The following is a 13,715-nucleotide window of genomic DNA, read 5'->3' on the forward strand; positions in this document are numbered from 1 at the left end:
TACACTGTACCTGTATATGTGTAATGACAATAAAGTTGAATCTAATCATCTAATCTAGTAATCAACGGAGATAGCTACTCAGAGGGAGGGAGTGTGGCAGAGATTGCAGAGGATAAGTGGGAGGGAGAGAGTGTAGGTGGGTTGCGCCAGAATGTGACCAGTGGAGAAACATGTGTAGTGTGTGGAGAAGTTAGGTTGAGATCAAGAGTGATGAGGAAATGATCAGACTTGTCCGGCGGGATGACCTGAGACTGATGAGTGGAGCAGTAGTGTGTGTAGATTAGTCTGGTTAGTTGATTAAAAGATTTATGGGTTGCAGCCTGTGGTTTTTCAGGGTGGATGTCTGGTGTCAGGTGGAAGTTGGAGACTTCCACCAGATGAGTACCACCCTCTGGGAAGGATGATAGAAGTGCATCCATCTCCTCCAAGAAATGTCCAAGCTGAACAGGGGGATGATAGATACCTACAAAATGAGTTTTAACAGGGAGGATGACAGTGGGAGAAAGTCTAGTTACTGAAGAGGGCGGCCAGTATGGCACTGTTCTCTGGCTTTATCCAGGTTTCAGTAAGTGCTAGAAGAGAAAGACCAGTATGTTTACCAATAGCTGTAATGAAATCTGCTTTGTTTACAGCAGATTGGCAGTTCCATAAACCAATAGGAAAGGTAAAAGACCCTGTGCGAAAGCATAGCGACGAACATTCTCAGAAGTCGGGATGTCAGTTTCCGGTTTGCTTTCGCATGGCGCAAAATTTCAGTGTTTACAAGATTTCTTCAAGATCTGCCAAAAATAAGCATTAAGGATTTACACCGCATCCAACAAGACAAAGTGTCAAACTCTATATATTGAGTTATATCCACAACTACAAGGCTAGTGCATAGGGCATATTGAGGTAGTTGTGGATACTGAAAAGCGAGATAATTCTTAAAGCGGAGAATAAGAAACATACAAATGGATATAAAGAAGACAAGATATACACAGATGTGAAATGTTCATACTGAAGTGAAATACTCAAGTGCCTTGTTGGTTTCCTTGCTCGGTGGAGTCGCGCAGGTAGAGTTGCTGGACTCTCTTAGGCATCTGAATCACATACCTCAAAATCAGCTGTACACGCCTTACAATATCATACAATAAACAAGCGAAACCGGCAAAAGACTAGGCGAGAACAAACATGACTTCAAACACATGACACGGCGGTAGTAAACAAAGCAACGGTTCCTAGCGGTGACACTGCACTAAACTCAATAAGACAAGAATAAATACACTTACCTAGCCTAGCGCTGCAGGTGTTCAGCAGGTGTATAAAGGCAACGCTATAACAGCTGAGACATAAGGGCTCAGAATATCGCCTTATCTGAACGATTATCTGGTATGCGCTAATTTACGAGAGCGTGCAGAGCAGAACACAGAGAGGCTCACATCTCATCTCTTGAATCTGGGATTAAGAATCAACTTCGCCAAAAGCCGGCTGAAACCATGTCAGGAGATAGAGTATCTGGGTCTTTGCATAGACTCAAAGGCATACCAAGCAATGCTCTCGTAGAGGAGGAAACGTCATTTTACCATTGCCAATCTCAGTTTCGCAAGGGAAACCTGGTTTCGATAAGATCCTGTCTCCGCCTTATATGCATGATGGCTCCGGCATTGGCAGTGATCTTGGTGTGCTTGGCGTTGCAGCCACCTCGTGCGGAGAGTGACCATTTGAAATACATCACTGGAGAGACCCATCTTTTTTCCGGACAGATGCTCCGCTGGGGGCGTGTCCATAAAAAAAGTGGTGAAAATGGATGCATCGTTTCAGGGTAAGCTGATCTCCGCGTAGCACCTTTCCCATTGGATGGTGGAGGCGATTAAATTGGCCTATAAGTCTACGGGTCTGAATTCCGCGGTTTGCTTACGGGCTCACTCTCGAGGTGCAGCACCATGTTAAATCCAACACAACTAATGATTGTGTTACAAGTGAAGTCGTTCTGCACATCAACAAACAGGCACAACGTAGAAGGCGTCAAGGACCCGGGGAACCTACCCCCTCCATAAAAAAATTAAGATTGGATGTGCGCAATTTACACGGGATGTCCCACGATGGAAAAATCACATCCCTGATTAAAGTATCTCTAAAATTTTCATTTAACATTTTCAGAACAAAATTCTTGATTTTACCCTCTTCTACAAATAGATTTGAGTAGATTACTCAATCGGTGGCATTTAATATTTTATCTTTCATCACTACTGATGTTGGTCTTGTTTCTGTAAAAACATTATGAGGTGTGAATAACCCTCCTGAATGCACTAATGCCGCTTCAGAACCGCATTTATCAGTCAGTGTAAATACACATTTTTGTGGTTTAATGTTGCTTCAGATTTGGCTTCTGTGCCGCATTTGCTATGTAAAAACACCATCATAGAAAACAAGTAGGGGCTTATGCACCGCCTGAATGATTTCATTACAGGCCTTGACCGCATGAACGAGTTCGTAGTACCGGATAAACTTGCCGGAAGTACCCACTTTTTGTGGCGTTTGCATAGCAGGAACAGACCAGAATTTTAGCTCGGGAACGTTTTTGAGGAACACTAGCACTTTCTCCGTGCAGGATAGGAACGACCTGTGACGTAAGCAAATGCTTATTGGCTGAATTTCTGTTGTTTGTCATTGTTGACGGACACGCTTAAATTGCTTTGTTGTAGAGGGAAAACTTAGTTCACAAACGACAGCCCTCTTTACTCGTTCCCAAACTTTGTTCATAAACTTATCCGGTCAGAAAGCGCCTATTGTACAAAAACTAAAAAGTACATGTTTTTTTTGTGTTCGCAAAGCCTGAAACTGGAAAGAATTTTTAGATCAGGAAAACCTAAAATAGTATTTTAAACTGTTACAAGATATAAACATACAAAAAGTGGATTTTAACAGCACTAACTGGTCACCTGAATTTCCATATTTTTTTTTCTCAGCCTCTTTGATATTCAATCACAATATATAGGTCTACAGTACAACACAGTTATCCTGAAACCAACAACAGGCAACAAAAACACAGTTAACGCCAAATCGTCCTTCAGCTCTTTATGTTTAATAAACGCCACAGTGTCGGTCGGCTTACATCACTTCATTTGGTAAGGTAAACTACAACCCCTGTTACTAGTTCCAAAAATTATTTCCCATAACTATTTGGTGCATGGCTAAATACAAGATCTGATCTCTATTTAATAGTCAGCAAAAGTGGTTTCATAGTTTACATGAAAAGCCTGGTTGAATTATACGTACTTGGCATTTTCTCCTCACAACGCTGGATCCATGTTTGCAAGCATTCACTGGAACCTTTAAAAATATTGCATTATGAATGTGAATGTAAGAAAATTTACACAGTATGTTGTAAAAATAACATGTGTTTTTTTTGTTGTATAATACTTAATCATTATAGGGCATTCACAGAAATACAAATAATTTAAATAACGTTTAAACTGTTTACTTCCAGGTGATAACATTTAACACTTACAATCGAGCTCTTTTGCAGCTGTGAAAACCTGATGAGCAGTGCTGAAGTTTTTAAGGTGATATTCTGCCATTCTGAAACGAAGAAAAATAATATAAAAATCTATAATATATAAAAAATATTGCAGTGGATACATAGGTAAAGAGACAAACAGAAAGACGGAAAGGACATACAGAACACAACAGATGTTCACAGAACAAATCGTTTGGAAGCAGGGATGTGCCAGACTTATTAGCTGCTAGTGTTGACACGATACTGGAATTTCTAACTTCAATTCGATATCTTTACAATTTATCGATACCTCAGGGAAAAAACGTACTCTGTTACTAACGTACCCTGAGAAACGGGGAGAATTATGTAGCAGGATGCTATGGGGAAAACTCCCTTTTCTCTGATGACTGAAGCTTTATAATGACGCAGTAAATACTGCACGGCCATTGGTTAGTGCAACGTAAAACTTTGAACATATGGAAGCAAAGCTGCACGGACCTATGGCGATGGAGCCCGCCTAACTGGGGGGGCTAATGGCTATATAAGCAGACACATCGCCGCAGTGTCCTCACATCTTTCTGAGGACACTGAAGAAGAACCAACTGTCTTCTACTATCCTGGTGAACTTCTATCGCTGCACGATAGAGAGCATCCTGACCAACTGTGTCACAGTCTGGTACCGGAACTGTTCTGTTGCTGAGCGCAAGGCACTGCAGCGGGTGGTGAAAACAGCCCAGCGCATCACAGGGACTACACTCTCTTCCATTGAGGACATCCAAAAGAAACGCTGTCTGCGTCGAGCTCGCAGCATTCTCAAGGACTCCTCTCACCCCGCTCATAGACTGTTTACTCTCCTGCCTTCCGGCAGGCGCTTCAGGTGCCTCCGGACAAGAACCAGCAGACTAGGAAACAGCTTTTTTCCCAGAGCTGTTTCATTATTGAACTCTGCTCCCCACTGATTCCACTACCCCTCATAACTTTAACTTTAATGCTGCTATTACATTGTTTACATTGCACTACAGGGCTGCCATGCATGACTGAACTGTACACACCACTACTTCATGTTATCTGCTCTATCGGACTGTTTACACACAGTGCATCATTTGCACTCTATACTGTTCACTTGCACACCAGGAATATTACACTGAATGCTCATTTGCACTAATGGACTACTCTCATAACTAGATTACCTCATCTAATGCACTGTAACTTTCATAACTGCATTACCTCATCTACTGCACTGTAACTTCAATAACTGCACCAACTTCTCTACTGCACTTTAACTTATCTATTGCATTACTGCATCTATTGCATAACTAACTGCATCTACTCATCTATTGCACTATAACTTCAATAACTGCATTAACTCATCTACTGCACTGTGACCTTAATAACCGCATTACGCATCTACTGCACTGTAACTTCAATAACTGCATTAACTCATCTACTGCACTGTAACCTCAATAACTGCACTAACTCATCTACTGCACTGTAAATGTATAACTGCATCTACTCATGTATTGCACTATAACTTCAATAACTCATGTACTGCACTGTACGTTTAATAACCGCATCAACTCATCTACTGCACTGTTACTTTAAAAGCTAATGTCTGTAACTAATGCACACTCAAATCACTTGCACTATTGTATAGTCTATATTGTTATCTGTTCATAACCACCTGTACATTAATGTTCACAGTATATATCCTTCTGTATATATTGTCCTTAGTACATACCGACTGTCACATTCTCATAGTACATGCCCATTGTATAGTATTTTCCTAATATTGTATTCTGTATTTATTAACACTGTATATCCTGCACTTGCTAATTGCACTTCTGGTTAGACCTAAACTACATTTTGTTACACTGTACTTGTATATGTGTAATGACAATAAAGTTGAATCTAATCTAATCATTACTTGACTGAAGCGATGACCAGCTGCAGCTTGTAAGCACTGCCAGAAACACAGTACTCATTCCCGTATCCCAGCAAACCTTGGTTACGTTAGTAACCGATTACATTCCCTATCGATTCTGCATGGGGAACCAATATAATCCCACCGTGCTACAAGAGGAACGATAACACCAGTTTACCCCAGAGCCAGGGCTCGGGGGCCAAGTATGGAGCAGGGGACCCCTGCGGGGGCGGAAGGAAGCAAGCTAAGATGTTGCCCAGTCCGGTAAATCATCTCAGTGACAGTGTGCTTGGTGCCAGTGCGGTTGGAAAGAAAACGTCAGTCCAGCGTCGTAATAATCGCCCAAGCGTTTAACCAATGCCAGAGTTAAAAACAGAGCGGTTTTAAGCATTTGGGAACGGAGGTCCACAGACCGCAGAGGAACAATGGCAAAGCTCTTCAGAGTTCTGAACACTGTGGGCAGATCCCATGTGGGAACAGTGAGGGGCGAGGAGGGCAGAGCCGCCTGGATCCTTTCAAGAAACGAACAACCAGGTGTCCAAGATGCCAAGCGTGTGGCGGAACTCTTGGTTTCAGCCAGTACTGAAGGGGCCGCTTGCGAAGGGTGTCTAACTGCAGGACCTGAGACGAGGAGGCCATGAGACCCAGCATCTTCTGAAACGCTTTGAGGGGGAGTGACGTCCCAAATTTGAATGAGGCCGCAAGCTGCCAAATAGCCAGTGGATGTTCTGGCACAATTCTGGCTGTCATTCTGGCTATCATTCAGGCATCTGAAACCGCAAACAACATGCGGTCATCCTCCTTGAATTCACTTTTCCAAACAAGACCATATCACTGGCATCAGCCAAGGGACGCTGGTCAGGCTGGGAAAAACGAACCGGCGAAACTCTCTCTGTGGAGAAGGTGACGCACGTCTCGGAGGCATGAGCAAGCTCTTTAGCTTAGATCCTTCACCCTGCTGCTTTTTTTCCACACTGCGGGGATGTGTCTGCTTATATAGCCATAAGCCCCGGCCGGTTTGTGCAGCTTTGCTTCCATTGGTTCAAAGTTCTGCTTTCACTAACCAATGGCCGTGCAGTGCAGTATTCAGTGCGTTATTAAAAAGCTTCAGTCATCCGAGAAAAATTAGTTTTCCCCACATTTACCATTTTCAAATCAAAACTGTATTTGTCAATTTTAATGTAAATACATAAATAGATTTATTTTCAAGCCTAACCCTAACGTTTAAAAGAAATTATTAATTACTTGAACAAATGTTTTGCACATTCATTCTTTGTAAGATGATCTATTTATATTATTTACAAATTTAAATTAGTTAGGCTTTTATTCAAATATAATCTTTGATGAGTTTACATAGAGACAGAACTTTAAATGCTAACTGTTGCGTAGACTTCGCACTGGGCATCTTTCTAACATAATAGTGACAGTTCACCCTTCTTGTTTGGCTCTCATCGGAGGCGGCCGCATTTTCTCACTCCCCGTCCTTGCCCATATCTTCCCTGCTATGTCTCCTGTCTTGTCTCGTCTCATCTATTGAGAGACTCTCTCTGCACTGCCCTCGAAACTTGGAAATTATGGATCTGATCAACTGGTCCCTTAGCGCAATTGACACCATTTTCTCGACGAGAAACAAAGGTTCGGGTGAACCTGAATGCCCTGACGGAACGTTCGCAGCTGGCTACACGATGGACGCGTGGGAGAGATGGCGGATCGTGTGTCTGGCCGCTCTTTCCATGGAGGACATTGAAGATATCTACCTTTTCGGAACCATGATAACAGGTATTATGCTGATTGGATTATGCTTTGCCCTGGGTTATCGAAAAATTCTTAAAACGGGAACATCTGTCCAAAGCCTCACAAGGCTTCCCGTTTTGACGGAGGCTGTGGGAGGAGCGGTCAGCACTGAGACTGAGACTATTAATCGCAATATGGATTATATCTTGAAAAAGCTCACGGCTATGGAAAGGAAAATTGATGATGCTAGAGACCAAAATGGACAAAGAGAGTAGCCGTGGAATTGGAATGGGGTTTACTCGCCTCAAGACGAAACAACTGCAATCTTATCTTTTCGGCCCCCCTGAACCAGGATTGGCCTTGGCCGATACTGGAGAAACAACCCTGAAGGGCAATGAGGCGAGACGCGCTTGCGTTCCCTCCCCCATCATACACACACACACACACACAGACTTTTGGACCTTATCCCTCATACAGACACACACACAAACACAGACTCTGACCGATTCCAAACCTCCGTCGCTTTGACCCGCCAGCTTGGCAAGTGGGTCTGTGTTAAGCGCCGTAATGGCTGCAGGACCAGGACCGGCTGCTTGCCGGAGCTGGATTACTTACCCTGTTGCAAGGCTTGTCTATGTGTACTGTGTCCTTGTTTTTCTCCCCACCTTCCTCATGTTATGCTGTATTTCCTTCTTGATACATTTCGTTGCATAGTACTTGTACATATGTAATGACAATAAAATTGAATCATATCTCAAAAAAAAAAATCTGTCATCATTTGCCCACCCTCATGTCATTTCATACCTGTATAAATGACTATGTTTTTGATGAACACAGAGAAAAATATTTGGAAGAATTTTAGCAATTTTCAATTCTGTGACATCATTGACTACCGTAGTTAAAATGGTGGTAAAAGGTGCCCCAGAACAGTTTGTGTTCCTAACTTGTGTTCAAAAGAACAACAAAATATACAATATGTTTTTCCTACTATGGTAGTAGATGATGTCACAGAACTGAAAATTGCTAACATTCTTACAAATATCTTGCTTTGAACATATATACTTTCTACATATATAATACATATGACTTATACATCGCAATCGCAATGTCTGTCAAAAAAAAAAAGGCATTTCAATATTTTCCCCAAATCGCACAGCGCTGGCAACAGCAACTCTTTAATTTAGATGAACTGTTTTGTGATTTTGTCTGATGATGTTGAGTTTATAAATCAGAATTTTAGCAGCCGATAAAATGACTGTTGGTGGCATCCCGTTGTAAAATACAGCCATGTTCAGACTTGACTTCTTTTTTGAAGCTGCTTGTGTCTGCTTAACAGTGTAATCCTATGGAGTAAACCGTGATTTCAAAAAACGTCCCGAGCGCTTTTTTAAACGCAAGCAATGGTGTCTTTTTCTGCAGCTCAGAGCGTATTTTGAGGTAGAAAAAGCTCAACTTTCTGAAAAAAAGGCCCTATGTCAAGCTCCATTTTCACAGCTTACCAATGACAGAGACCTGTCGTTTCCATAACAACATGCATGGAACGGGATAGGTCGAGAAGGCTCAAGCTAGAAAAATTAAATCTCGGCCAAAAACGCCTGTTAGAGGATAGTTTTGTATAAATTTTTGTTTAATTTTCACTTTCAACAACTTCTGGTTGCATTTCGAGCAAAGAAATATTGTAGATTTTAAATATGTGATTAGTTATTTTAAATACGCTCTCTGTTTATAATTCAATTAGACTTCCGTTACGCTACCTATGTTTCTCTAGGCTGCCTTCATCGTCATTCAGAATCGCAATCTTTATTTGAAACAAAAGAATCGTTATTCTCAATTTATCCAGAATCGTGAAGCTCTAGCTGCTATTTGTCAATAATAACAGTTTAGGGTTGACATGGTACCTAAATTTCAGTAGTCGGTACCAATACCAGTAATATTCCATGGTTCTATGTACCAATTTAGGTACCAAAGCAAAATACAGTTGTGTTTAAAATTATTCAACCCCCACTGAAATTGATTGTTTTGGTTGGTTTGACATTGATTATGATCATTCAGTCATCCTGCTTACAATTAAATCAAAGAGGCACGTGTAGGTCAGACAAATATAACATAACATTTATAATGAAATAACCACAAATGTCTTTTCTGAGCTCACATCATAATTAGTTTTATTCAACCCCCAAGTGACATTCAATCTTAGTACTTAGTACAACATCCTTTTACAGTTATAACAGCTTTTAAACGTGAAGCATAGCTTGACACAAGTGTCTTGCAGCGATCTACGGGTATCTTCGCCCATTCATCATGGGCAAAAGCCTCCAGTTCAGTCACATTCTTAGGCTTGAGAACTGCAACTGCTTTCTTTAAGTCCCACCAGAGGTTCTCAATCGGATTTAAGTCTGGTGACTGCGATGGCCACTTCAAAATGTTCCAGCCTTTAATCTGCAACCATGCTCTAGCGGACTTGGAGGTATGCTTGGGATCATTGTCCTGTTGAAAGGTCCAACGTCCTAAGCCTCAGGTTTGTGACGGACTGCATCACATTGTCATCCAATATCTCCTGGTACTGAAGAGAATTCATGGTACCTTGCACACGCTGAAGCTTCCCAGTACCTGCAGAAGCAAAACAGCCCCAAAGCATGATTGACCCCCCGTCATGCTTCACAGTAGGCAAGGTGTTCTTTTCTTCATAGGCCTTGTTCTTCCTCCTCCAAACATAGCGTTGATCCATGGGCCCAAACAGTTCTAATTTTGTTTCATCAGTCCACAGAACACTATCCCAAAACTTCTGTGGTTTGTCCATATGACTTTTGGCATACTGCAGTCGACTCTTCTTATTCTTTGGGGACAGCAAGGGGGTGCGCCTGGGAGTTCTGGCATGGAGGCCTTCATTACGCAGGGTGCGCCGTATTGTCTGAGCAGAAACTTCAGTACCCACATCTGACAAATCTTTTCTCAGTTCCTCAGCAGTCACACGGGGACTTTTCTCCACTCTACGCTTCAGGTAGCGCACAGCAGTCGAAGTCAGCATCTTCTTTCTGCCACGACCAGGTAGCATTTCAACAGTGCCCTTTGCCTTGAATTTGCGAATGATGCTTCCTATGGTGTCTCTTGGTATGTTTAACATCTTTGCAATCTTCTTATAGCCATTGCCCTTCCTGTGAAGAGTAATCACCTGTTCTCTTGTCTTCCTGGACCATTCTCTTGACCTCACCATGTTTGTAACCACACCAGTAAATGTCTAGAAGGAGCTGAGTATCACAGTCATTTTAAAGCTGCCTAATTGGTGCTTATTAGGCTTTATTGCTGCTCCCTGATATCCACAGGTGTTTTCAATACCTGATTGAAAACACTTCATTGAACCTCTGTTCTTCAGAGTGGTAGTCTTTAAGGGGTTGAATAATTATGTCAATGAAGAATTCACAAAAGAAACATTTACTACTGTATTACAAAACTAATTGATGTCATTTTAGTTGCATATTGTTCTTTAAGAAGTCCTTGTAGGATTTCATTCTGAATACAATTACAAATGTATAATAAGTTCCCTAAAACCATTTACAGCATTGGGGGTTGAATAATTTTGAACACAACTGTATCTCAATTCAACTAATCCCAATTTGTGTTGATATTTGTTTCCACTACAAAGGGTAGTGAAGAATATATTACTTTTAATTGTGATCAAAGCTCATGATAATTCTTACAAATTTGGTAAGTGTTTGAATAATACTTTTCCTCATTAAATCCCCAACAGGCACAATGGGAGCTGTAGGGCCTCTGCATATTGCATAATTTAGTCAGTGTATATATTGTAACTAAAGAATGGTTTAAGGCAGCTGGAAATGTGCTAAGAACTAAGGTTGTTTGTGATGCTAGGACACAAAACCATCAAACCCCATTTGTTGCTAGATCCTGAGGAATGATATCCTTTCCTCCCATCAGGGGTTGATGTCCATGAACTGAACCCATCTTCTTATCACACCTCTCTCCTCCCCTTCAGCTCTTCAGGCCTTGATCCTTGGAAAAGTGTTTTAGAGTTTTTTAACTTTAGGACATTACCTGCACTCCTCTAAGAGGATTGGCTTTATCGGGGAATCCTGTTCACGGATACATTGGCATCCCACTTGATGATCTCGTCAGCAAAGAGAAACTAAATTTTACAATGACCATTTTATTCATGATTCTTTCACAATGACCAATTAATTCATGATTCTTTGTTACATTTGTGTATATAAGATGCATTTGCAAAATACTCAGGAAGCTTCTGTAACCAGAACTTCCTTCATTGCAGCTGTGTCTCGATTAGGGATGAGTCACGAATTTCGAATATTCGATTAGTTTTTTAATTATAGAATTTTGAATAGTGTGTGCGATCTTAAAAAAATAGCCTTGTATTCAAGCGTAACGTTGTAAAGTCACGTAAAGTTGTGAAAAAACGCTTTATTTTGATCATATTTTACCTTAATTCTTCACCGCAGTCTCTCAAAAAAACGACCAGATTATTTTCCTGTGTCTGTATAGCCCCTCCTTCTGACATGTTCTGATTGGCCAAGCTGACGCAATCTGCTGTGATTGTTTACCCACTGACGTCCCGCAGTATGCTATCCGAACCAATCAGAATCCCTCGCAGCGAGCGCGCCTTCACAGCCCGCGAGAATTTAACAGAACGAACGGTTGATCAGAACAGGTTGATCAGAACAGGTTGATCAGAACAGGTTGATCAGAACAGGTTGATCAGAACAGGTTGATCAGAACAGGTTGATCAGAACAGGGGGATTGTACTGAAACAGCGAAGATGAGTTTAGAACAGATTAACCACTTTGTAACAAGGAGAAAATCGAAATTTTGTGATATGGGAATATTTTGGATTTAGCAGAGATGATGGATCACACAGCCACGTAATTTGCAAAACCTGCAAAACTATCATTGCAGCAAAACATGGTAACACATCTAATCTATATCAACACCTGAGGCAGCGCCACAAAGAGCTCTACGACCAGTGCATGGAGAAGAAAAGCCAGGACACGAACAAAAGTGAACCCCAAAAACTAGGTGAACAGAAATCTATAATAAATGCATTTACGAGCTGCACACCATACGAAAAAAGTTCAAAAAGGCATAAAGAAATAACCGACGCCGTCACGTACCATTTATGCAAAGATATGATGCCCGCCAATATTGTCAGTAAAGCCGGCTTTCATAAGAGATATCAGCTGCCGTCGTGAAGTTATTTTTCAAGAGTTGCCACCCTGAAATGTATTCCAAATGCAAAGCCAGTGTGGAATGCGAGTTAAAACAAGTGAAATACTACTTCCGACATGTGGTCAAGCAGAACATCAGAGCCTTACTTAAGTTTAACGGTGCACTTTATTAATGATGATTTCGAAATCAGAAAATCATCATTAATAAATCACTGACTCCATCTTGCAATTGGTAAGTTTAAAATTAGCCTTAATTTATTAATGCAATATTAATATTATTTGGAATATATATGCTGCTTACTACAGTGAAAATATACAATACATTTTTTATCTTCTTAAAAAAAACTGAGTGTGGATTAGTTAAGAAACAGACTGCTAGGTTGGATATGCTTACTCCCTCAATCGACAGTGAGGAAAATACACTGCTATGGTGGAAACTACACCAGATAAACTTCCCAAGATTGAGCAGGCTCGCACAAAAATATCTCTGTGTTCCAGCAACAAGCTCACCATCAGAAAGGGTGTTTAGCACAGGAGGGAATGTGGTGACATGCCAGCGTGCATGGTTGAAACCAGAAATGGTGGACATGCTTGTTTTCGTAGCCAAAAACCTTTAAACATTTCAAGCAGGTAGTTTCTGCCATTGTTCTAGTTTTTGTTATTTAAGAGACCTTTCTCTTAAATAAAGAGGCCTGTTTTTGTTTTGATGGTTTGATTAACCACACATATTTATTTTTCCTTATGTCTGTTTTAGAGACATTTTGTTACAATTAACTTTATATGTTTTTGAGACATATTATTTAGTATGTTGGTTCCGGAGACTAATTGTTACACTTTTATTTGGCCCATTGTCTGTTTTATAGACATTTTGCTTAACTTGGTTTGTACTTGCCTTATGTCTGTTCTATACATAATACAGCTTTTTATGCTTCTTTTCGAAACATGTTTTAATAAACACTGCATGCATTTATAAAATCAACAGTTTCCCTGTTCGTTTGTGTAAGGAAATAAAGTATTAAAAAAAATTGATTGAAAATCGAAATCCCCAAATTGATTTAAAAAATCAAGATTCTTTTTTTGTCCATATCGCACAGCCCTAATCCAGCATTTCTTCTGGTTCACTGAGCTTTAAATGATTCACTGTTCTCTTATATTCACTAGTGACTGAATAGTTTCAACAGTTAAAATAAATCGGTTCAAATTAGTAATTTCTTTGGGAGTTGTTCAGATCACTATGTGTTTCCATATTGGTGAACTCACTGTGTACAATATATAGTGGATTAAACGAGCCAGCTGCATAGTTTAAAACATTACAATGACGTAAAGCAGGTTAATTTAAGGAAATTATTTCAAGAAATTGAACGTTGTGGGTGAGTTTTGTTCTGCG

The 13,715-nt window shown here is 40.7% G+C and overlaps 1 protein-coding gene across 2 annotated transcripts in view; it reads right to left on the reverse strand.

Annotated features, from left to right (window-relative positions):
• Positions 1-13,715, reverse strand: part of sugt1 (SGT1 homolog, MIS12 kinetochore complex assembly cochaperone) — a 71,730-nt gene that overhangs the window by 36,106 nt on the left and 21,909 nt on the right. For both annotated transcript variants that reach the window (XM_056764314.1, XM_056764305.1), the window contains exons 5-6: positions 3,491-3,561; positions 3,259-3,312 (exon numbers count right to left, since the gene is read on the reverse strand). In XM_056764314.1, coding sequence (XP_056620292.1) covers positions 3,259-3,312; positions 3,491-3,561 — 125 coding nt within the window. The remainder of the gene's footprint in view (positions 1-3,258; positions 3,313-3,490; positions 3,562-13,715) is intronic.

The sequence above is a fragment of the Triplophysa dalaica genome, chromosome 2, assembly GCF_015846415.1.
Source record: "Triplophysa dalaica isolate WHDGS20190420 chromosome 2, ASM1584641v1, whole genome shotgun sequence".
Taxonomy (NCBI): domain Eukaryota; kingdom Metazoa; phylum Chordata; class Actinopteri; order Cypriniformes; family Nemacheilidae; genus Triplophysa; species Triplophysa dalaica.